The sequence below is a fragment of the Natator depressus genome, chromosome 12 (assembly GCF_965152275.1).
Source record: "Natator depressus isolate rNatDep1 chromosome 12, rNatDep2.hap1, whole genome shotgun sequence".
NCBI lineage: Eukaryota > Metazoa > Chordata > Testudines > Cheloniidae > Natator > Natator depressus.
In genome coordinates this window covers 40,271,584-40,295,525 of record NC_134245.1, presented here as the reverse complement: position 1 = coordinate 40,295,525, position 23,942 = coordinate 40,271,584, and the positions used below count along the sequence as shown (strand labels likewise).

Below are 23,942 nucleotides of genomic sequence, written 5' to 3'. Positions count from 1 at the left end.
CAGGGCAGCAAATCCCTGCCAGTGTCCTGTTCAGGTGCCCATTCTGGACACCTCTGGGTGCACAAAGCGGCTGGGGCTGGCTTGCCTGGCCCTGCTGCTCCCAGGCACTCAGCAGCCCCGACTTTCCCTGCCAGCCTTCACTACTTGTGGTAACTTCTAAACAAAACACCTGCTTTGACCCACATCTTCCCCCAACCCCAGGGAAGGTGAAGCCAGCAGCCCACGAGAGGGGCCCCAGCCCTGCTCCCATCTCTAGGCACCGCAGGGTCTTCTCAGATGAGGGGGGGAAGCTGTCTCCCTTCCTCCCCCCGGAGATCTTCCAGAAGCTGCAGATCACCAAAGCTCAGGGCACTAAAAAGTAAGTGAGGTGGAGCTGGGTCATGTTGCATGGAATCTCCCCAGCCCTCCAGGGGCTGCAGGCTGTGGGGGCTGCGTGTGGGCAAAGAGCCATCTCTTCCCAGTGTAACCATGTGCCATAGTGCTGGCTTGGCCCAAGCAGGGAGGTTCCCTCCTCTCCTCTCCCTGTGCTCCTGCATCAGGCTAGCAGATGGCGGCTTCATAGCTCAGCCATTCCTGAGGCCAAGGAATTGGATGCTGCCTGCCAAGACCTCCAGGCCGTGCCCAGGATGTCCCCACAGAACTCTGGGCTCCCCCAGTTTTGTGTCTTGCCTCCAAGGAGGATCTGGGTGCTGGGCTTCTAGCAGCCCCCCTCAGACGTCAAGGCTCCCAGATATTCAGGCCTGAGGCAGCTTGGCAGGGGGAGTTCTTTGCTACAATCCATTCTGCCCACGCTGAGCCACCAGATTCCAGCTGCCTGCGTGGAGCCCGGCTGTGATGCTGAGGGGCAGGACCTAAGGCGCGGGCTTGGGAGATGGGGTTTTGTTCCATGAGCCCCTCCTGCCAGGGGAGTAGTTTCCTCCTTGGTGGAAGAGAACGTGGAGCTTCCCGGTGCAGGGTGCTGCTGCGCCAGGCGAGGAAGGGAAGAATTGTGTGGCCTTCGAGCCTGTCCAGGTTGGGTCAGAACATGGGTGAAGAGAGACCCAGGATTGTCTCATGCAGCAGTCTCTTGATCTGGGCAGGGCTGATCCAGGTCTCACGCTCAGTGCGGAGCCAGGGCAAGTAATTTCGCAGCTCTTGTGTCCTCCCAGGGAGCTCACCCCGCTGGAGGAGGCATCGCTGCAGAACCAGAAGCTGAGAGCTGCTTACGAGGCCCGGGTGGCACGGCTGAACCCCAGCCAGGCTGTGCAGAAGACTTCCCTGGCAAGTGGAGACCCCCTGGCGCGGGCAAGGAATGGTGGGGGAGGCTGGAGCCCAGCCAGGCTCCACAGGAAGCCTCCCAGCATGAAGCATGGAACAGGCAGTTCTTTCATGGCACATCCTCTGTGCTTTCCCCAGGGGCTTCCCCTAAGTGGAATGGGTACAAACGCCAGCCGGAGGCTCTGTGAGAGCAGAGTGCTGGGGCCCAGATCTCTGGTGTACCAGTCCCTGCTGCTTGGCAGCCAGGCTTCTCCAGCTGGGGCATCGGGAGAGCCACATTCAACAACATGGCTCTGGGTCAGTCTTAACTGCGGGAGGGTGGGTGTGAGCTGCTGGAGAGCACAGCTGGGATGGCTGCTTCTTCAAGAAACCAGGCTCCCCAGTGCGGAGATGGCCCAGGGGGTTCCCCTGCCACCAGAGTGCCCTGCTGTCGGAGTGCTGAAACGGGGGGGCTGCAAGGGGATCATGCACCAGCGGAGCCCAGACATAATGGGGGGTAAAACCAGAGGACATTCCCCCCACCCTCCCTGCCGCACCTGCTTTGGAATAGCCTGCAGTTGCTGCTGCCTCAGAGCATTCTGGGTAGTGGCATGTAAATGAGCTTGGTTTCCAAGTCGCTGCCACAGCCCCTTGGCGCTGAAGAGGGGCCTGCCCAGCCAGCTGCATGGCCCTGGGCCCTGTACTTTAGGAGTGCCACCACCAGGTGCTCTTGTTTGCATGTCCTTACCCAGAGTGCCCTGCAACTCCCAGCCATCCGGGAGCTGCATCGGGCTCTGGGAGCATGTGCAAAAGTTTGGGCATTTCTGGGGTGCAGCCAGTTCCTTTCTGAGCACGCTGCATGTGAGGGATGACCCGGCCCATGCTCTACCCCCCTTCGCTCGTGCGCAGGGCTGACGTTCCAACAAGGTAGCGGTCACAGCGGGCTTGTGGGAGTGCCATCGAGGCCTGTCTTTGCCTTGCAGACGCTGACCCTTCAGCGGCAGATGATGGAGAACCTGGTGATTGCCAAAGCCCGGGAGGAGACGGTATCTTTCCCATCCTGCCCCGGCAGCAGTCAGGGCTCCCCAAGCACAGAGCCATGGTGCTATTTTATTATCCAGAACGGCAGGGGCAGGGGCACAGGCTCATGCTCTCTTCCAGGGACGAGTTGGGTTAGCAGGTCTAGAGCGTTTGCTGCCATGCCTCCCCACTCTCCATGCAGGGCTGCACTATGGTGTCGGTGGGCCCCTGGCCCTGCCTCAAGGGGCTCCGGGTTCTGCCAGGCACTGACTGCGGGGTGACGTTTGCTTTGATTGCCTCTGCTCACAGTCTCTGTTGAGCCCCCAGCCAGAGGCGTGTGCCTCTGAAGCTGGCTGTGCCAAGCTGCGGCCGTAGGTGTGGGACTAGCCCTGCCCCTGTGCATGGCCATGGCTGGCTGGGTGGGTGGAGACACAACTGTGGAGCCTTGACTCGGCTGTGCCCCAGCTTCAGAGGAAGATGGAGGAGCGCAGGCTGCGGCTGCAGGAAGCTGCCAACAGGTGAGCAAGGCCGGGGTTTGGGGAAGGGCCCCTTGTCCAGGGGCCTTTCCTGGGGCGGGATACCCAGCTGTGGTGGGTGAGGAATGGAAACAGCAAAGCTTCTGTTGGTTAAATGACCCCCCTGCTGGGGAGAACTCCCACCCTCTGGCTCCCCTCAGCCAGCCCCAGGGACTCGGGGAGGAAAGGCTACTTGTTTATGGCAGTGCTGGAGAGAGGGATTATGGGTATGCTCATTTGCATGTCATTACCCCACGTGCTCGCCCATCTTGTCGCTCCCTCCAATGGGAGCAGGGCTCTGGGAGCGCGGGGAGAGGGGTGAGAGTCTGCGGGGCTGTCTTCTGTGTCCTTCCTAACCAGCACTCTAGTCGACGTCTCCAGCCCTGTCTCGTTCGGGTTCCCAGCTAGTGCCAACTTCTCCTGTGCTGTACGACGAGCAGAGCTGACGTAGAGTCAGAGATGCTATTGCGTGTGCCCGCACCCCCTCCCCCCCACTTGTGCCTGTCCCCATCCCAGCTCAAACGTAGGCGACCATGCAGCTAACATACCTCTGGCCTGGCAGCGTATGCTGGTGCTCAGCCCCGGCTGGCGTTCAGGTCAGTTCCCAAATTTTTGGCCTGCTTGCAACACGCCACCTGTGACCTCCCTGTGCCCCTTTCCCTTCCTCACTGAGAGCGCTGTTTGGGCCAGCCTTCAGGTGCAGCTCCACGAGTGAGCAGCCCTGTTTCCAGACGCCTGTTCCAATTTGGATGGGTTATTGCATCGTGGCCGGAGCTGGCTGGGCTCTTGAGGTGTCTGCTGTGGGTTTTGCTAGGGTTGGTACCCTGCAGTCTGCCCTCCTGCCCATCTGGGTGGCACCCAGCCGTGGCTCCAGATGGAAAGGCAGCAGTGGGTCTCTCAGCCTGCCATGTGGTCTCTCTTGGGCAGGAGGTTCTCCAGCAACATCGCCCTCACCCCCGAGGAGCAGGAGCAAAGGGCGCTCTATGCTGCCATCCTGGAGTACGAGCAAGATCATGTGAGTACTGGTGTGGCAGTGCCCTGGGAAGTGACTCTGGCTGGTCGCTGTCCCTCCCCTGAAGAGTGCAGGAGCCGGCTGGACCCTGAGGTGTGGGAGGCATACCTGCCTGCCTGCTGGCTCTCAAGCCATCTGCCCGGGGTCTGCCGGAAGGGGACAGGGAGCTGGGAGCTAGCCCCGGTGAGGCCAGGCTGTGGTGGGGGTTACAGAAAGTGCCCAGCCCTGATGCAGGCGTTCTGGTCTCTGTGGCCGTGGCGGCAGGAGAGGAGTGGCGCTGCAGCTTGGCTCCAGCAGTCGAGAGGGCACAGGCCCTCCCTGCTGTTTGACTGCGTCTGGGCAGCAGTGCCCATCTGGCCAGGGCCAGCTCAGGAGCCAGGAGGTGCCGCGTGCTGGGGGGGCCGTGGCCTTGCTGAGAGGGGTGGGGAGCGCTGGGAGCTTTGCTGGGTGGGAGGGGTCAGTTATCTTTTGGGTGGCCTTCTCCAGGGCTCCCCCGGTAGGAGCCGTAGCCTCAGCTGCTCTCTGCTGCTGTCCCCCTCCCAGGAGTGGCCGAAGCTCTGGAAAGCCAAGCTGAAGAAGAACCCGACAGATCTCTCTCTGGTGTCCGGCCTCATCTCCCACCTCCTCAGGTAGCGGCTAGTGGGAGAGCTGATGTGGGCCGAAGGGCCCCCTCCCCTCCCCCGGCCAGGGTGATGGGGGCTCTGTGCTGGGGGGTGCCGGCTGGCTCAGAACATGCCTGGGCTGGGTGCTGTGTCCTGCCGAGTTGCTCCTTGGCTCTCCCAGCCCCAGCAGAGGGGGCGGCTGCCCAGACAGTGACAGGAGGGGCTTGCCTGGGGGTGCAGCGTGCTTGGCCACCGAACTCCGCCCCTGGAGGGAGGCGCGGTGGGCTCCCGGTGAACCTGGCATGGGGCTGTGCTCCCAGCCACGTGGGTCAGCAGCTCCCGTTGTCCTTGCCGCCAGGTGCTTCCCAGGCGACAGCAGATCCCCATGGGACGGCCTCGAGCGCACCCCAGGTAAGGCCTGGCTCCTCTCCCCTCCCTGTTGTGAGCATCTGCCCTTTGCTTCCAGCTTCCCCGAGCACCCCATTCCCCAGCTGTTGACGAAACTCCAGCATGCGATCTACAGCAGGCTCTACCCCATTGTGAGCCAGAACCTCGCTGACCTCAGCACTGCTTCCAGGGGCTTCTCCTCCCTCTTGCTGGATGCTGAGGGACTGTTGACACCAGCACCTGGGGGCCGGAAACTGAGGTCCTCCCAGAGCCTGTACTGCATGGCCTCCGTCCAGGAGAACAAGGTGAACTTGCAACACAGCCTGTCCACGGCGCCCCTGAGTGAGGACCTGGCAACAGAGAGCAGCCCGCAGGAAGGGACGGCTGCCCGCCTGGCCGACAGAGAGAGCTCCTTTGAGGACCTGGAACGGTTCCTGGCAGCGCCCGAGAGCTGGCCCACTGGCCCCCCAGCGGAGCCCCAGGCCCCAGCTGAGAAGAGGGCCTCTCTGCAGGAGCAGCTGAAAGCCATCGTGAAGGACATTCACAACTCATTGGGTGAGGGGCGTGTGGGGAGTGGTGGGAGGGGTCTGGGTATCCAAGGAGGGGAGTGCGGATTGTTCCCTCCAGGGCTTTGTCCTGGGGGAGGGAGAGTAATGCCATGCCATGAGGACAGCCCCGATCAGTGTACCCTCGCGGTCAGTGCAGGCCCATCGCCCATAGACCTAATGGCCTGTGCTATGTCCCAGCATGCAACGCTCTGCCCTGCTCCACGCTCAGGGCTGGAGCCTGTTGGGAGGGTGAGGACGTCAGAAATCTGCTCCAAGGGTGGCCTGCCTGTGCCCCCGCTGTGGGGCTCCTCCTTGGTTCTCAGCTGGACAGAGTCCCCTTTGGACGCTCCACAGAGGGTGGCATGGGCTGCCCGGCCCTTCTCCACATGGGGCGTGGAGGAGGACCAGCGAGTGAGGCAGTTGTACAGGGCTCTCCTAGCTTCTCTGGCACCTGCGGTGGTGGGCTCCTGGGAGCCGCTGCCATCATGCTGGTAGGACTGGGGGCCAGAAAACCGCCTCCTTGGTCCACTCTGATGCGTTTGCTTCCTGCTCCCTTGCCCCTGCCCTTCCCAGGTCGGATTGTTGCAGGCTCCTGGATCTATCCTGGGCAGGGCAAGTGGCACGGTGTTGCTTCTCCGTGACGAACGCATGCAGACGCAGCGTGCGTTGCCGGGGGCCCCGCCCCGCTCGCCCTGTCAGCGCCTTCAGGACAGCGATGGCTTGGTGGTCCATGGCCAGCCTCTTTCCCCGTACTGCGGCCTGAGCTCCCTTTCCCAGGGTCCCAGCAGTGCTTGGAGATCCTGACCCAGCATGCTGCCTGTAACACTTCCTCCCTAGACAGGCTGCTCTCCCTGGCCCTGCTGGCTTTTGAGGGCCTGAACACCGCCTCCTCCAAGGACCAGTGCCTGGCGCGCATTGAGGAAGCCTTCTTCTCGCCTCTCTGGGCCCCCCTGCTAGCCCTCTACAGGTACCGCAGCTCCCCTGCTCTCCGGCCTTGCCCAGGGCTCTGCCGGCCTGGGGCACTGGGATGGCAGAGAGTGCGGGGCATGGAAAGGGACGCTCATTGTGGGAGTCAAGGCCCAAGGCTTTACCCACCTGTGAGGTGTCTGCTGGGGAGAGCCCAGTTCTCCAGACTGAATTCTCGGGGCTTGTGCCGCTCCACGTGCAGAGACGTGGAAAGGCCAGTGGTGGCTCTGGTGGGGCTGCTGATCCCTTTCCCACGGACAGCGTCCGTTGCTGCAGGGAGCAGGTGGCCAGGCCGTGGGGTGTCAACCCGTCTCCGTGCATCGACACGGAGCGCGGCGCGCGGGGCCCAGTGCTCCTGGCAGGCGTTGCGCCTGTATCCAGGGTCAGGTTGGCTGCAGTCTCTTCCCTCCCTGTCTGAATTCAGAGCAGCCCTTGGCTGGGCAGAGGTAAGATGCGCCTGGTTTTCTAGCCCATGCCTGTTAATCCCTGGCTCCCGTGTGAGTGGGGCAGTCAGCGTGTGTGTGGCCTCCGCTGCTGGCCCCAGTGAAGGCAGTGCCATTGTGGGGCCTGGCTGGTGTGGGGAGGCACCAGGCTAGTGTAGGGCAGGAAGAACCCAGCACGTAGGCTCCCCAGCCCCATGGCCAGGAAGTGCCCAGCAGGGCGCCTGGGCGGGATTTAGCAGAACTCTGGGAAGAGAGCATCCTGCCGTGCTTTCCACCTCCTCTCTGCTCTGCACCCCGCAGGAGGGTCTACCAGGCCCGGGAGGTGGCCCTGTCCAGGAGCATGGAGCGCCACAGGAACATGCCCCCTTCGGAAATAGGCGTCTCCGCTAACCTCTTCCCCCAGGACGGCGAGGGCCGCGTTGCAGGTTCCTACCCTTACAGCACGGCGGTGCAGGAGCTGGGGCTGATCCTTCTGGAGAGCTGCCCGCAGAGGAAGCTGGAGTGCATTGGTGAGGTTCGCTCTTTCTCTGGGGTGCAGGCGGGGGCACCTGTCTAGCGGGACTCATGCTGCTCGCTGGGAGGAGCGGAGAGCTGTTTGGTTACACGATATCGGCTGCTCCTCATTTCTGTCTGCAAAACCACCCTCACAGAAACCAGAAACACGTGGACTCCTTCCCTAGTGGTGACCCCTGTGGCAGCAATGGCTGGAGTTGCCACAGGGATGGTAGAGAGGAGACCTGCGTTCAGTTCCTTGCTCTGCCACAGATTCTCCACATCTCTGCCATGGGGGTAATGGCACAGGGAGGGGAGGGGAAATCCATTTGAGGTTGCCAGGTGCTCGGATGCTGGTGCCATCGAAGTACTTAGGAGAGTCCGGGAACGAGCTGCGATGGCGACCGGGCCAGCCCGCATGGTGGGGAGCAGGAGGGGAGGTTACCGTGAGACAATGTGTGTGAAGACTTGGGCTCTCGAGACCCCATACAGTAGCCGTCCTCTCTTCGCCAGGGTTGGGAAGAGATGCGGGCTGCTGATCGATCGAAGCCTGGTGCAAATGCAAAAGGCGGGTAGAAACCTGAATCCCAGGGTCTGCTCTTGGCCCCAGCATGGCCCAAGGGAGCTGCTTTGCTATCCCCACTTCCCGCTGCAGTACGAGCCTGGGGGGCCTTTGATGCAGGCAGCCCCCCTGCCCCCTTCCCCCCGTGCATGTTGTCACTAAAGCTCTGTGGTTTGCAACTTGCAGTGCGAGCCCTTCGTGTCATCTGCGAGTGTGCCGAGGAGTACTGCACTGCCCGGGAAAGCTGGCCCCAGCCCGGGTCCGCAGCCATGTGAGTACAGCCTGGCTCCCGGGGGACACACCAGAGATGGACGTATGGTAGCAGGGCATTGAGCCCAGCTGGAGGGGAAGGCGAGGGGCGGCAGGGCGATAGAATCTAGCATCAATGGAGAGGAGTTGGGGGGCAGCTGCAGCACTTGAGCACCCCCAGTCCAAGCCCCAGAGCTCTGTGCACCCCCAGGGCTGGAGGAGCCTGGTGGGTTCACACCAGACATTCCTCCAACAAGTGACGAGCCCAGGCCCCTGCCTGCAGGAGATAGCTGTTGGCGAGCTACTTTGGGGGTGTTACTCTCTTCTGGGCCGGCCTGGGGGTTGCTGCCCCCTTGCTGCCGGGCTAACCTGATTCTGTGGCCCACTGCCCCGTTGAAGGGCAGGTTCCCTGTGGCTCAGTCTTGTCTCTGGGCTGCATCGGGACTGCTCTGTGTGAAGTCAGATCCTGCCTGTCAGCCAGGCGTCCGTGGTCTAGCTGCAGCTTTAGCAGGGCTGGGCCTTGACGGATAGTTTCCGACAGCGCCTCCCGCCCCACGCGGCTTCTCCTGCTGATCCCGGGCAGAGCTCGGCGCTCGGTCTGTGGCAGGGACTCACTGGGGCCAGGGCTGGCAATTAGCGAGCTTTGAATCTGTCACTTGGACTTAGCCAGCCAGCGGGAGACAGGGAGTGAGAGCAGGGATCTGAGTCCCAGCAAGGCGTGGACGTGGGGACCAGCGGCTCACTCCAGCTGTAGCTCTCGGGAGGAGGAGGGCGCCAGGTCTGTCAAAGGCATTAAAGCGGAAGGAGGGAGACAGGCTGTGACTCGGCTGCCTTGTTCGAAAGGGGCGGGGAGGGGGTGAGGCAGGAATAGCCGCAGCTTCTGCTCCGAGTTTGGACTGGGACTTTTCCCCATGAAGTGAGGGGGGAGCAAGGAACGCCAGGCTGAAGTGCCGGTTGTGCAGGGCTGAACCCACCCGCTGCAGCACCCGGAGGTGGGGAGGAGACTCCCTGCACTTACTGCTGGGCTGTTTTCCCTCCTTAGTTCACTGGTCGTGTAAAACGTGCACCAGCCGGTGTCGCTCTCAGCCGCTGCCCTGCTGCGGCTTGGCCCGGCTGGTCCAGCTCTGCGCTGCCTCACCCGTCCCCAGCTCCCTCTGGCCATCCCCAGCCCGTGTTCCTGTTCGGCTCCGCTTGCCAGGCTGTTACCGTTGTGTGGGCCCACCGGGAAGTGCTGCCCTCGGAAAGCTGGCAATCTGCTGGCGTGTGGCACAGACCACCCTGCCCAGCGAGGGCTCTGTCCCTTTCCGCTCCCCGCTGTGAGAGCAGCCAGCAGAGAAGCGTCGGGCTGGAAGGGAGCTGGAGAGGTTATCTAGGCCAGCCTACTGCACTGAGGCAGGGCCACGCATCCCTAAACCTTCCCAGACAGGTGTTTGTCCAGCCTGTGCTTAAAAACCTGGCCCTCCAGTTTCAGTGGGGAGAGGAGAAGCCAACTTTCCAGCCCCCTGTGCTGCACATGAGCAAGGGCCCTCTGGGGCGAGGGCACCCCTTGGCAGAGTCCGCAGAGCAGGGTCCTGGCGCTGCTGCTGGGAGGGGGAGAGTCTCCTGCTGTGGGGTATCCCAGAATGCATTTAAACCTCCGCCCCTGGAGACGGCTAGAATGTAACCCTTGCTGTGCGGGGCTGCGGGACCTGGAAGCTGAACTCCTCGAGTCAGCAAAATGCGCAGTGGGTTCTGGGCTTCATTTTCAAACCCACAGAGATGAACAGAACAGAAGTTCAGACACCTCCCCGCAAGCCCCTGAGGCTGGGCCGAACGGCAGAGACCCGCTGTAACTTGAGGGCCTGCGGCCTCCCCCGCTTGCCCCCACAGCTCTTCAGGAAGTAGCAGAAGTGAGAGACAGGCCAGGCCTGGTTCTCAGCCACACTGGGCTGGGGACTGCACATGGAAACGCCCAGGGCCAGCTAGGCGAGGCAGCAGGGAGCTCTGCAAACCAGCCAGGCGTGTGCGCCCTGAGCCCAGCTGGTAGGGTGACCAGACGTCCCGATAAAACGGTCGGATATAGCGGCTTTGGCTTCGTCAACTCCGGCTGTGTTTGTTTCTGTTTTGCTTCCCCCATTTGTCTCGATATTTTCTTCTTTTCATCTGGTCACCCTACCAGCCGGCCGAAAGCTTCTCGTCCAAGCCATCATGGCCGTGCTCCGTCCTTTCCCAGGGCAGCCGGTAGGTGGCACCCTCCTGCTTCGTGTTGCAGCTTCTGCCTCCACACCCACACCCCCTTTCACGTGGCACAGAACCCTGGCGGCTGATACCGCAGGAGACTCTCTGCTGGGCTGTGGTTGCTGGAGCCCTGGGCAGCTGCCTTGCCCCTCTCATTCCCCACGTTCCACCCTATGCCTGTGGTTGCCGTCCATCCTGGCTTCTTGGGGGATCCTCCTGCGTCGTCTTAGGAAACAAATGATCCCGAAGCATCTTCCGGGGCCTGCGCACGTCGTCGTGCTGCGCTGAGCTGGCCCGGTGCTGTGGGGCAGGGAGTTCGTTTTCCCTGTCTGTGCCTTTCTTCTGGTTTCACGCCCCCCCCCCTCACCCAGGCCTCTCTGCTACAGTCACACCTGGTTCCGGCCCTCCGTGTCCCCCCACGGCCTGGTTCTGGCCCTCCGTGTCCTCATGGCTAGCTGGTGTTGGCTCTGACCCTGGAGGCTGTTCTGTGTCTCCTGCTGGCTCTGGCTGTTGGGCTCCCTGATGGAAGCTGGCAGGGCTCCTCCTCAGGATGGCTTGTCAGTGACCGATCCTGATTATTGCTTCCATGCCCAGTGGGACCCAGGGACCCTAGCCAGGGTGATCGGCTTTTGCTGCTCATTAATCCCTTGTTGTCTGGGGATGTCTGCCCCCCCGCCCCAACCCCCAGCACTGTACAGTGGGCGTTGCTCCCTTCCAGCTCAGTGTTTGGGGTAGGGGCAGTGAAGGCTGCCTGGGGGGCCGAGCAAATCCCTGCCCAGGGCTGGCGTCCGCATCTGAGAGCGGGCGTCCGTGCTCGTCGGAGAGTCTCCGAACGGGAGAGCCGCAGGTGTCAGCATACGCTTGCTAGGCGTGCTCTGCCCAGCCCCTTGTCCGGCCAGCAGCACTTCCTGCCATTCCAGCCCTGGGTCCCCTCTCCTCTCGGCCAGCGCCCCTCAGTCCTGCCCCGCTGCCCCGTGGGCGCCCGCCTGGTGCCATTCCAGCCCTGCAGCATCTAGTCCCAGGCCCTGCCCACAGCCGTGCTCCCAAGTCAGGTGCAGTGACCCCCCTTTGGCCAGTCCCAGACACTCCCCCTCTATGAAGGGGCGAAGTTCAGAGCCATCCGTTTTCCCTTGGCCACTTAACTCCAGTTGAAGTTTTTGCACCAGTGGAAAGGGGTTTTTGAAGTGCAGTTTGAAAGCAGGAGCGTTCCCTGTTCCCGTGTCACACTGACTCACCGTCCCGGGGTGGCGTACAGCAGAGCGGTGAGTGCTGGGAGGGAATGGAGTCTGCTGGCAGTTACCCGCGGCACATGTCACTGCTGCCGGCCAAGCCCTGGTGGTTCACGAAGCCGGGGCCTTCACACCTAGCGAGCATGCCAACTGCTCCTGCGGCATTCACCACCGATCAGCCACTGTCTGGCCTGACAGGAACTGATGGTTCAACTTAATTACAGCTGCCCAGTATCTGCAGGGACACCCCTTGTGGTCTTGCTGCTTAGCCCTCGCTAACCTGGGTACTGACTGCTGCTTTAGAGTGACAGGCATGGGCTGCCCTGGGAAGGGGCCCTTTGGCCCAGCTGATCTCTGCTCTCCAAGCATCCCCTCTGTCCAGTGGGGCTGGAACCGTGTGTACAGTGCGGGTGCTGAGAGCCATTGAACCAAACGAAACCCTGGATATGATGGAAACCACATCAAGCTAGGGGTGCAGCCGCCCCCCTCGTTCCAGCACCTACGCCTCTGTCCTGCCTGCTTGGGTTTCTGCTGGGCTCCTTTCTGCCCCTGCCTTCTGAATCTCTGCTGGCGATGCCCCATGGAACAGAAAACCCGGCTGGTTTGGTTTCCAGCTGAGCTGGCAGTGTTGGTTCTTGGGGAGGCTGAATCTCATGTTGTCCTTCTCTGGCCCCTCCCTCCTGGGGATTGCAAAGCACTTGGCAACTAGCGCCTCTCGCAGCACCTCTGGGAGGAAGGTAAATAGTCTCTCCAGATAGGGAAAATGAGGCATGGAGAAGGGCGGTGACATCCTGCAGTCACACAGAGGGCTGTTGGCAGAGGCAGGCACAGAACCCAGGCCTCTGCCGGGCCACGCTGCTCCCGTCCTTCACTTCTGAAGTCAGTGCTCTGGGTCTGGATCTCCTGTGGGAAAATCCTGTTACCCATTAGAGCTGGTAAGTTACCTTCCCTGTCCTGCTGCCCCTTGGCCAGGCTCCCCTCTCCTGATGGTGACCAACTGCAGCACACAGGCTCCCGGCAGGCCCCCTGCTTCACCTGGAAATGGCTTGTTCACTGATGATCCGCCTGTAGTCGATGGCAAAGAGCACTGTGGCAAACCCTCTGCCAGCCAGAGAAGGACCTGCCGGGGGGAGGGGGGGGTCAGCTCCTTTGGGAGACTAACTTGATGCTGACCTGTGACCTGTGCCCCTGCAGTGGTGCCGACGACCTCTTGCCCATCCTGTCCTACGTGGTGCTGAAGAGCGACCTCCCCCAGCTGGTGGCGGAGTGTGCGGCGCTGGAGGAGTTTATCCACGAAGGGTAGGGACGGGAAGGGGGGACGGGGTGGGAATTCCTCCTGCTGCCTCGGTTCCTTTGGCACTGCTGGATCTGTGTGCCACCCGTTCCGGACTAAATAAAGCCGCCTCTGCATTTCCGGGGAGTTAAAGCCCTGGCTGCTCTGTGCCAGAGGCTGGAGGTGGCTCCTCCATGCCCCATCCCAGTAGGTGATAGGCCAGTGAGCGGGTGAGCTGGCCCTCCTCCTGTGGCAGCTGGGAAAGGGCTGGCACCGGAGCGGGGGTGGGTGGAGAGTGCTGATATGGAAAGGTTATGGTCTTCGGGAACCTTGCAGCAGATACTTCCTGCCCTTCCGCAGCTCCACTCCTTCAGCCGGGACGCTAACCAGAGCGGGGCACCACCCACAATTCCCCTCTCCTGCGCTGCTTTGCCTTTCCCCTGGTGCTTATTCCCAGCGAGGCCCCTGGAGATTTGCTGTAGGCTTCACCACCTGTAGGATCCCCCAGTGTCCTGTCCCCAGCAGCAGCCACTGCCTGGTGCTAAGAACTGGGGAGCAGAGCCATATTGCGTGTTTGGGGCCAGTGGCCTCTTCTCCTTGGGCAGCGATGGCAGCCGGTCACCCCTCTCGAGCACCCTTCCAGCTACGCTCTAAGGGACCCGGCCATTCAGCTATGTCGCTTCCCTCCGCAGGGGGGCAGAACCCATCACAACACAGGACCAGATCTAGCTCTCGCCTGCCCTTCAACGTGAAGCTGCAGGGAGAACTGAGGCAGAGGGACTGGGCTGGGCGCTGGGGCCATGTTGCTGGGCCCACGTTGCTGTGGGAAGAGCTGTCCTGGAACCGCAGCTTCCATCCTGTGAATATTTCACCTTTCGGAGAAAGTGCTGGTTCCAGATTGGAGCGAGGTGCTGGGTGTGAGATTCTCTGCAGGACAGACCCATCCAAACAGAGTCTGGTTTGGAAGCACCAAAATGGAGCTTTTCAAAGATTTCTGTCCCTGGCTCCATGGCCCGTATGCTGTGCTCCCTGGGGAGCTGCCGCAGAGCCAGGAGCATGGGGAGGGAGGGAGCCTGGCTAGCTGGGCAGGTGGGCTGCCTTCGTGGCGTCCGCGGAAAGCTGGCTGTTGGAATGGAATTTCCTGCAGAATGTTTCGGTTCCATGAAATCGGCACTTTCCAGCGGGTAACTTTGCACCAGCTCTAGCCAGGGGCTCTTTAGTGGCAGCTCCCAGCACAGGCTTTGTGCTCCGTCCAGGCTCTGGCTCCTTTTCCACAGCATCCCCTGGTGCCGGGTACTCGACAGCATCTCGTCCTGCAACACCCAGGTGTTCCTTCGCCTTGCAGGGCCCTGCGCTTCCTTCTTAGCCTGAGATTTGAGTGGCTAGAACCTCAAAGTGCTTAGACTGCGTCTCTGCTGCCCGGGCTCCCTAGGCCGAGCCTGCCCCAGGGCACAGCTAGGGTGCCCTTATGGGTAAGGCACTGGGCTGGGACTCAGCAGATGTGGGTGCAGTTCTGACCCCTGCCACAGACTCTTAGGTGACCACGGGTGAGTGCCATAACCCTCAGGGCCTCCATTCCCCACCTGTAGTGCGGGGAGCCCTGTAAGTACCGGAGAAAGTACACCCTAAGCCCATCGGTCCCCCTTCCTCCTAGACGAGTGGTGACCTGCCTCCTACGTAGGCTTCAGTGCTGCTCCAGTTTGGGAGCCGCCCCTGCTGGCACCACTGAACAGGGGAGTCTCCGAAGTCCGGGAGGCCGGGCCTGCCCTGCCACCTTGCAGCTGCGCTGAGTGGTTTGGGGAGCTGCTTGTGTGGGTGAGGCTCCCTCCGACTGCTCGTCCCCTCAGGAATCCCCATGGCGAGGAGAGAGGAGCAGTGACCCTGCCCATGCCAGTGGCAAAGGAAGCGTGCTCCAGAGGCCTTAGAGACCCCTGTAGAAATATGGCAAACTCCGTGCAAACCACCCCCTGCTCCCCATTCACGCCTGCTTTCCACGGCTGCGCTGAGCCAGCAGTCTGCTGCCACGCCCTGATGTGTAACATGTCTGAGCAAGGCATGAGTGTCTGAGCGAGGTGGGCAGCCCGACTGCAGCTGGCAGGGCCCAGCTGAGCCCTGATGGTACGGGCCAGGCAGCTGAGACAAGCATGGGGCAGCCTGGGATGTATTTGACGGAACTCAGCAGAGGAGGTGGCTGGTCCCCACCCTAGAGCTGCTGCTGGAAGAGTCCTTCTGCACTGCTGCTTTCACAGGGCTGAGACCTGCCGTCTGTGCCACCCCTGCGAAGCCCCCTCCCCCTTCTACCTCCAGATCAGATTTTCAATCCCTCCCCTGCAGCTCTGTTCCCTGCATGCTGAGATCCCGGAGGGCGCCAACTGGGCCATGTCCTTGGTGGGGAGTGGCGGGGGGGACCCCAGGCCCCAAGGAGTTAACAGTGCTTTCTCGGCATGGCAGGGGAGGGAGGGAACCACACTGTTGGTGGCCCCGGGAAAGCAGAGCAGGGGATTTCTATGTGCAGCGTGTCCTCCTCACTCCTTTGCACGTCCCACTGCCCAGGCACTGAGCGATAACCCAGCAGGCTCTGGCTCCGCACGGTCAGGGTTCTAGGCAGGCCGCCGCGCCACGGCAGAAGCTCTTGCCTGTTCCTACTGAGCCATCCTTGTGATCCTGTTGGCTCCAATCAAACATGTGATCCTGTTGGCTCCAGTCAAACCGGCTCCTCGGAACAGGGGCCTTGCAATTAAAGGGGCTGCAGAATGGAGGGGCTTTAATCCCTCTGATGCTCTCACCGGTCCCCCCAGTCCTTTGGCAGCAGCTGTTGGGCTTGTCATGTGCAGAAGGGGTTGGGAAGAGCAGGCTCTGGCAGTGGAAGGGGGAATTGGTGGGCTCAGAGGACACAGCTCGGAAGGACGTGGGGCACTGACCCCTGGCAGGGCTGCATCCAAAGGTGGCTGAAGATGCGTCCTTGGGAGTGTTCCAGCGATGTGCCCCCACTGAGCCATTTGGGATTCAGGGTTCCCATCCTTCCAGAACCCTCTGAATTTGCAGGATTCCCTGTGGGCGGGAAGAGGCCTGGCCCTTCCGTGGGGAGCGCTCTGCTCTCAGGGAGAATTGATTTAAATCACCGATTTTAATCATGATTTGTATCTGTACTTTTAGTTATTTTCCTAAAGAAAGGTTGATTCTCATTGGTTGGTAACCATTAAAACATGTTGATTTGCAATTAAATATAGCCTTTACGCTAAATTTGGTACTGCTTTTTGCTAATCAGGAGAATGCACTGTATGTAGAAACATTTATTTAAGCACTTATGTAGCTTAACTTGCATTCATTGAGATTTTTCATTGTTAGGAAATGGTGAGTGATACATTTCTGATTTACTGGATGATTAATATTTTACTTGTGATTTGTGTCCAGTTCTGTTTGGATAGAAATTCAAATTCAATTAAAAATGTACAAAACCTGCATTTAAATTTTTTAAAATTTAGTAGAACTTCCATAACCGTTCTGGAGACATAAGAAAAGTTATTTGAAAAGTTGATCAAAACATGTTTTGCATTTCACACTAACTGATTTGATACACAAAGGAAGTATTGTCTGCAGCTAGTAAACTGAAGAGATTGTTTCCTTCTAGAATGATAGAACTAGTAGATCGCATCCTCTCACACCTGCTGTTTTTCAGAGAACGGAAGAGGAAAACAAGCTTTCCTGCTTTTTCAATCCCGGCTGGTTTCTTAACTTTGAATGAGCTAGTCACTGAACTGAACGAGTTGAATAAACTGACATAAACACAATATTCTCTCTGCACCTGCAGAAGAAGCTGCTGCTGTCAAAAGCTGGTTTAGCCCTTCCACAAAGTCAGGCTTCAGGAGCTTAGCCAGGGACTTCCTCCAGTTCAGGGCTTTGACTTTCTTTAAAACTGGGCAGCAGACACGTATTGCTTCATATTCCATTTAATGTAAATGATTGTAACAGATGATAATAACTTGAGGCCTTAACATAGGTTGTCGATTTCAGATTTAATTTTAAATGGGTTTATTTTTCAAACGGAACCCTGTATTTGCTGTATCCCCTGCTTGGCTGTTAACCCAGAGCACTCGCCGCCGGGATAGTGTGGAGGCCAGCGGTCTGGGAAAGAGAGGGGAGGGCTGAGCTTACCCTCTGCGGTGGCCTTGGACAAGTTGCTGCCTCTGTGCCCATGGGTGGGACGGGGTGATCGCTCTGGGGCATGGCGAGTGCATGCCGTGGAGGCTTAGTGCTTGCAGTGGAAAGGGGTCAGAGCTGTGCCTGCAGGACCAGGTGGGTGGTGCATGCCCCACTAGGAGATGGGGTGGGGCTCTCTCCAAGGTGGGTCATGCTACTGATTGAAATCCCTCCCTGCGGCTTTCGGGGTGCCCTGATCTCTCTTGTTTCCATGCCAGGTACCTGATCGGCGAGGAGGGTTACTGCCTGACATCCCTGCAGAGTGCTCTGTCCTATGTGGAGTCCTTGCACGGGGGAGTCCTGGTGAAGTAATGGGGCTTTGCATCCACCTGCTGAGCAGATGGGCCCTGCCCTGATCACTCAAACCCCTCCTCGGCTGGGAGATGCAACGGACACACGTCTTCCAGAGATGCGACGTGGGGCCAAGGGGCCTGACTTGAAGAGGAAGGACCAGACATTCCCCCCTTCCCTACCCCCCTTGTCCTGCCTGCTGTGAAGGGCAGGGCATGTTCTGTGCAATGTTTTGGGGTGGCAGTGGACCCGGGGTTGCTGCTTGGGTTGCTCTGCACCTGCCATGCTAACTGTAACCACTACGGAGCGAGAGGAGAACGGCCCACGGGCTGCTGACGGGATTCGACCGGTAACTGCTGCTGCTCGGGCCTGTATTGATGCTTTTTAGGAGCCTCTTTGCTGCTTTTGTGCAGGGCTTCCTCCAGCCTCCCCCAGAGCACAGTGCACGGGGGCGGGGAGGGGGCCTGCAGGGGGCAGTTACTGTCCCGGGGTCCCATCCCCCAACTGGGGGGCTCTCGGCCCGGACAGCTGCCCTTGCTGAATCTAGGGAGGGCTTTGAGCTGAGCACAGGGTCTCCTTGGGGGCCACCAGACCTGGCCCGTTCTGTAGCCTCCAGCAGCTGTCTGGCCAGGGTGAGGGAAGGCCTGGGACAGGTCCCAGCTCTGTGACCCCCTCGGCTCAAAATTTACCCTTCTGCCTGTTCGTGCCCTGTGCGGCCACTGCAGGGTCCCTGGGTGCTGCCTGGAGCCAGCTACTTCCTGGGTGCTGCAGCGTCCGGCATGGGCGGTTTCGTCCTCAGTGTAAGGGACATTGACCCCGTGGCGCCGGAACCAAGCTCCTCGCGGCTGAAGCGGTAGGGTCTGCTCGCCTGCCCCCTGGGCTGCACCCGCGTTTGAACTGTGTATTTAAAGTGTGTGTGTGAGAGAGAGAGAGAGCGAGCGAGCGGTTGTGATACCCCTCGGCTCAGCACCCATCCCATTTCAGCTGCTGCCCGAGGAGCCCTCTGGGGCCCGTACTGGAGTCTGATTTCTCCTGGACGTGCCAGCCAAGGCGGAGCTAGCGTCTCTGCACACCGATCGGTGGTGGAGCCTGAGGCTAGTGTGTGTCGGGGGTGGGGGGCAGCATGTTCCAGCCCCTAGAGGAGAGGTGGGCAGAACCCCTGTGTGTGTTCTCCGTGCACGGATGCTCAGTTCTGACCAGTCAGCGGCTTGAGGGGCAGGGATGTGGCACCGCTACCTCCCAGGCTGGGGAGTGCTGTGCCCATGGGGAGCTAGGGCTGCAGGGCAGCGATTTCCCCTGCCTCAGATGCTGGGCTCGTTTTGGCTGGAGCTTTAAATGCTACTGATCTCAGGGCAAAATCCCTGGTGATGAAAAACTACTGGATTTTCTGGAGTTACTTGAGATCCTCTCTGGAGCGGGCGGCTGAGCTGGCCATGGTGCCTGTGAATGGGGAGGTGAGTGGAGAACCTGGTGTGTCACCCAGGAGCAATGTCGGACTGTCCGTGCCATCCCAGCCCCCTTCTGGCTCCCCTTCAGGGAGATTGGAGGCAGGGTGGTGGCTGCCCTGGGCGTGGCTGGTTTCTCTGGCGTGGCCTGGGAGAGCCGTGATCTTCCTGTGGGGGAGGTGCCAGCCATGCAGCTTGTATTAATTTAGATGGAATAGCGGGACCTGAAGAGTCACAAGACGCTGTTGCTGTACAACCCTATACAGTGTCAAACGAGGTCTGGGTTTGGTATATGGCAGGGGTGGGCAAACTACGGCCCAGGGGCCACATCCAGCCCTCCAGATGTTTTAATCCGGCCCTTGAGCTCCTGCCGGGAGCAGGGTCTGGGGTGTGCCCCGCTCTGGCACAGCTCCCAGAAGCAGCAGCATGTCCCCACTCTGGCTCCTACATGTCGGGGCAGCCAGGGGGCTCCGCAAGCTGCTCCCGCCCCAAGTACCTGTGGACAGGGCAGCATGCAGAGCCACCTGGCTGCGCCTCTACATAGGAGCCGAAGGGGGGGGAACATGACACTGCTTCTGGGAGCTGCTTGAGGTAAACTCCACCCACAGTCTGCACCCTTGACCCCCTTCCGTGACCCAACCCCCTGTCCCAGCCTGGAGCCCCCTCCTGCACCCCAAACTCATTTCTGGCCCTACCCCAGCACCCACACCCCCAGCTGGATCCTGCACCCAACCCCCAATTTTGTGAGCATTCATGGCCCGCCATACAATTTCCATACCCAGATGTGGCCCTTGGGCCAAAAAGTTTGCCCACCCCTGGTATATGGAGACCTTGGCCTGCTTCACACCATGGCAAACACCACTGAAAATCCTTCTGACCTTGTGTTACAGAGACGACAAGGAAAAGCAGATAAAGCCTTGCCCTGGAAAGTGTTAACAACATCCCCTGTTTGCTGTCCCTGGAGAGCTTTTAGCTGCCAGAGCTGGGGAAAGGAGTGAGCTGAGCTGGGTGCAGCCGTCCTTGCTGCTGTTCCTGTTCTGTTTCCTAAGGAGACAAGACCAGACGAGCACACACCAGGGGAGGGGAAGGAACAGCAAAGAGACAATGCAACTTCTGTCTCCCGTGCTGACTTCTGATAACCTCGCTGGTGGGAACACACTGGCATGGCACACGGGCTGCTCAGCTCAGGCAAACTCGTTCCAGCATCGGGCTGGGCGGGGCACTGCTTGTAGCTGCCTCTGGGCTCCCAGCGGTGTGGCAGAATATACAGCCTGGGCCAGCTAAGCCCGGCTGAGGGGAAAGGAGAGAGAGGAAAGAGAAGAAATAAGGTGGGGAAGCAAAAGGACCCCAGTGGGTGGGAGATGAATGTTCACGTCCCAGGTGGGGGTTGACCTGGCCTAGGCGTTGACGTTATCTGGGTCCCTCTCTCTGGCCCGGCCCGGTCAGGGTGTCTCTCCGGATTAGTTTGACGAATGCCCGGGGTCCCAGGAGACGGGATGGCAGCCGTGATGGTGAAGCTCGCTTCGGTTGCTAATTTTTCTCCCCAATGTCTCTTTAAGGAGCCCAAGGAGGTGGTGGACAGCATAGCCCATCCCCTCATTATTCTGCCTGCCAGTTGGGCTGAGTTTCCTACACACCAATTTTGGTTCCCTGATTTCTGGTTCCACGTGTCTCGTTCACCAAGCATGATCTTAACACGATCCTTGAGTTATAGCGATAGGCCTCTCGGTTAGACTGACTCGGCCCTTCTGTCTCCCATTACGCCTTTTCCCACTGCCACCTATTCTAGGTGATTGTGAGAGCTTAGAACTCGTGCACGTGTCACAGCAGAGCTCACCGGGTGGGCCCAGTTACCCCAGTGGGGGCCGATCTGCTTCACTCCAGAAATCCCCCCCGCAGGTCCTGGGGCCTGGACTCCCAGGTGCTCACGTGAGAGCGTCTGAGCCATGATCCCACCCCCCCAACACCCAAGTGTGTCTTGGGAGCCATCTTGTTCCAATCACTGGGCTGGCTGGTAGGACTGGCGCAGCTGTTTCCCTTCATAGAGCCCTGGGCTTCTTGGGCGTGGGGAGAGCTGGGGCCACGCTCCAGTCAGCTGGGGCCTTTGCACCATGCTCAGCCGGAGCAATGGCTGACCTGTGCTCCTCTGGCAGCTTCCCTATGTGGGAGGGCAGGAAACAATGGGAGCTGCCTGTCGCCCTCTTCCATGCAGGGGGAACCTCCACCCAGCATGGTGTTTGGGCTGCCGCAAGAGATTTCTTCTGTTTCGAAGCCACCTGCTTTAGCCATTGAAGGCTGAGCAGGTGGCTGGTTGGGGGCTAGGCTGTGTGTGCAGCAGGGTGTTTTCTGTCCCTGCCATTCACTGCTCCACTCTCTCTCTCTTTCAAAGCTGCTTTGTTTTACTGTAGCATCTTCCTGCGGTGGAGGGATTGTAGCGTAATAAATGTGGCTGCTCCCCCCTGGTGTGTCTGGGCTGGTTCCTCTCGCCTGGGTTCCAGGGCGTGAAATCAGAAGCGAGGAGGGAGCTGCAGCCCCAGCTCCATCCTGACTGACACTTGGGAGCTGCCCTGGAGAAGCAAAGGATGGAGTGGGCCTGGGAAGCTAAAGCCCCCGTCCCCCTTTAGCTGTGGTGTTGGTGGGGCAGTTGTGGAAGCTCGTGGTCCTGTAGCAAGAGGACGTGGCAGGCTCTGGGCACTCAGGCTGGCACCCCGTTCCCTCTAGCAGCTGCCCTGGGTGGCGGAAGAGATGCCTGCAGCTGCATGGCCCAGGGAGAGGAGGGGGCGCTCGCTTGCCAGGTGCAGGCAGAGGTATGTTGGGACAAGAGCGTCCCTGTCTTGGCAGCGGTGGGAGGACCGAGCTTGTGGCGGGGCTGGGCGTGGGGAGGCGAAGCTGCCGCCTGTCTCTGATGGTGAGCAGCGAAGCCTTGGGGCTGGCTGATGGTCTGTGCTAGGAAGAGGCTAGAGACTAACAGGGTGGTGGCTACAGTGTCATCGTGCAGCATTCTGTAGCCTCGCCTGGAGTCCTCTGCCTGGCTTTGGTTGCTTTGTCTGCAAAGAGCCGAGGTGGGGAGAGAAGGCAACAGACCTGGGGTCTGTCCGGCAAGGAGCCAGCCAGCCGGGCTCTCAGTTGCCCTGTGCTGTAACTCAGGGATGCGAACAGGGAGTGCAGCATACAAGGAAATCTTTTTCCACGTGACCCATGGAACTCGCTGCTGCAGGATGTTAGAGGCAAGTAGCTTAGCAAGAGTCAAAGCTGGGCTTAGCCATTGACAGGAACACCATGGTGCCTGTGGCGAGGTCAGCGAGGCTAGGGAAAGCAGGGGCCTTGCTCCTCCTACTCGTGGAAGAAGCCGGCGGCCAGGTGGACTCAGGAAGGAAAAGTCCCTCCATTGGGGGATAGCGCTGCTGGATGGGGGTGCGTTCCGGGGACTGCCCTCCTTCCCCTGGAGCATCCAGCATTGGCTGGGCTTGGAGACGGGCTGCAGGCTGCCTGGGCCAGCGCTGTGCTGTGGTGTGGGACGGCCGGCTGCGTGGACCCCACTCTGTGCCAGTGTGACGGGGGAGCTGAGCTCAGGGCTGCAGCCAGACTTCGCTGGAGCCTGACGCTGATGCGCCCTGACAGGCGTGAAAATGCCGCTGACAATGCTCCCGGCTCCCAGAGTGGGGTGGGCTGCGGAGGAGCGCTCAGCGCCCCGGTAAGCATGCCAGCCCACATCAGGTACATGGCCATGGAGGCGCGGGAGCATGGCCCCATCCCGCAGGCTCCGCAGCAGCGGGGGACCATCCCGCCCTTCGCTTATTGCTCTGTGCGCTCAGGCAGGTCTCACGAGCGGCTGCTTGAGCTGTGCTGCACCGAGCAAACCAACCTCCTGGTCCCCAGGCCAGAAGCAGGGACTGGGCGACAGGGGATGGATCACTTGGTGATTCCCTGGTCTGTTCACTCCCTCTGGGACACCTGGCACTGGCCACTGTCAGTAGACAGGATACTGGGCTAGATGGACCTTTGGTCTGACCCAGTCTGGTCGTTATGTTCCGAGTCCTGGGGGGAACCACCCCAAGGGGCAGCACCAGCTCCCGCACAAGCCGTGCCACCTGCCCACCCGGAGCAGCAGCCATTCTCCCAGCTGCAGCCTAGCTGTGGAGCATCTGCTGTGATGAGCCCTGGGGTGCCAGGAGCACCCTGCGGAGCTAAGGGGCATAGGCTGCCAGAGCAGGAGCCTTGGCTGAAGCCATGCCGGGAAGAAGGGGGCAGCCTGGAACCCCGGGGGTCTCTGTCCTCGCCACGGGCACCTCCCCAGGCCTGGCCTGCATGCTGGGGAGACGTCGCCTGAGGGTGCTGGCAGGCAGTGATGGAGCCAAGTGGAGGGCCCAGCACCCTTTTCCAGAGGCCCTGCACGAGGGCACCTGGCTTGGCACCCATGGGCTGTGGGAACAACCTCTCTGGGGCAGGGAGCAAAGTCCCGGGAGGAACGGGGGGGTGAGGAGCAGGCTGGGGTTAGTGAACTCCTGGTGCCAGTGTCAGAGCCGCCAGCCAGGGATGGGGTGGCCTCGTGTGTGTGCAGTTCCCTGGAGAGCTGCTGCTGGGGCAGAGCACATGGCTCCAGCCACCCATTGCAGGACCCTATGGGCTCCCTTGCAGGTGGGGGGGACTGTGCCACACCTCATGGCATTTCCTGCTAGCCTTGGCCCACTCGGGGCCTGTCCAGGGGAAGGGGGCAGCAAGAATTGGTCGCTCTCAGGGCCCGATGGTCCAAGGCCCCAAGGCAGTAAGTAAATGAGTGAGAAAGCAATGCAGGCTGCCCTGCATTGCACCCTGGGCGGAGGGGCCCAGCTCAGAGCCAAGGCCAGGCCTGTACCTGGGCCCACTGATGGGAGGGTGGGTCACTGCTAGGGGAGGGATGCTGGGCCTGGGAAGGCAGCAGCTATCAGAGCTGGAGCTCTGCCTTGGGGCCTGAGGAGCTGGCGGGGGGGTTGGGGTGTTGACAGCCATTGGGACAGCAGGTGACCCCAGGTGGACACCCTCTGCCTCCATAGCATCAGCCTGCCCAGAGCCTCTGCAGCTGGTCATGTGCCTTCCCAGAACGCCACCCGCATGGGCTGGTCGTGTCCTCACGCTAGAGCCGCCGCGGGCAGACGCTGCGCTGGGGGCTGGAGACCTTTCTCTGGGCGGATTCACATAGCCTTGTCCATGGCATTGGCGCTGGCCCCGTGCTCCAAGCTGCAGGGAGTGAAGCTGACAGCTGGGAGCCGGCCACG

The 23,942-nt window shown here is 60.7% G+C and overlaps 1 protein-coding gene across 5 annotated transcripts in view; it reads left to right on the top strand.

The window, feature by feature from the left end:
- VPS9D1 (VPS9 domain containing 1) overlaps positions 1 to 21,120 on the top strand; it is a 37,249-nt gene extending 16,129 nt beyond the window's left edge. For 2 of the 5 annotated variants that reach the window (XM_074968945.1, XM_074968940.1), the window contains 13 exons: positions 202 to 358; positions 1,149 to 1,260; positions 2,220 to 2,282; positions 2,722 to 2,774; positions 3,699 to 3,786; positions 4,327 to 4,412; positions 4,852 to 5,327; positions 6,158 to 6,287; positions 7,030 to 7,238; positions 7,970 to 8,054; positions 12,673 to 12,777; positions 17,170 to 17,591; positions 17,968 to 21,120. In XM_074968945.1, coding sequence (XP_074825046.1) covers positions 202 to 358; positions 1,149 to 1,260; positions 2,220 to 2,282; positions 2,722 to 2,774; positions 3,699 to 3,786; positions 4,327 to 4,412; positions 4,852 to 5,327; positions 6,158 to 6,287; positions 7,030 to 7,238; positions 7,970 to 8,054; positions 12,673 to 12,777; positions 17,170 to 17,263 — 1,658 coding nt within the window. In that variant the 3' untranslated portion in view covers positions 17,264 to 17,591; positions 17,968 to 21,120. Of the gene's footprint in view, positions 1 to 201; positions 359 to 1,148; positions 1,261 to 2,219; positions 2,283 to 2,721; positions 2,775 to 3,698; positions 3,787 to 4,326; positions 4,413 to 4,851; positions 5,328 to 6,157; positions 6,288 to 7,029; positions 7,239 to 7,969; positions 8,055 to 12,672; positions 12,778 to 13,443; positions 13,650 to 17,169; positions 17,592 to 17,967 lie in introns of those variants that run through there. The other 3 variants (XM_074968941.1, XM_074968944.1, XM_074968943.1) reach the window with 3 other exon arrangements.
- Positions 21,121 to 23,942: the final 2,822 nt, after the last annotated feature.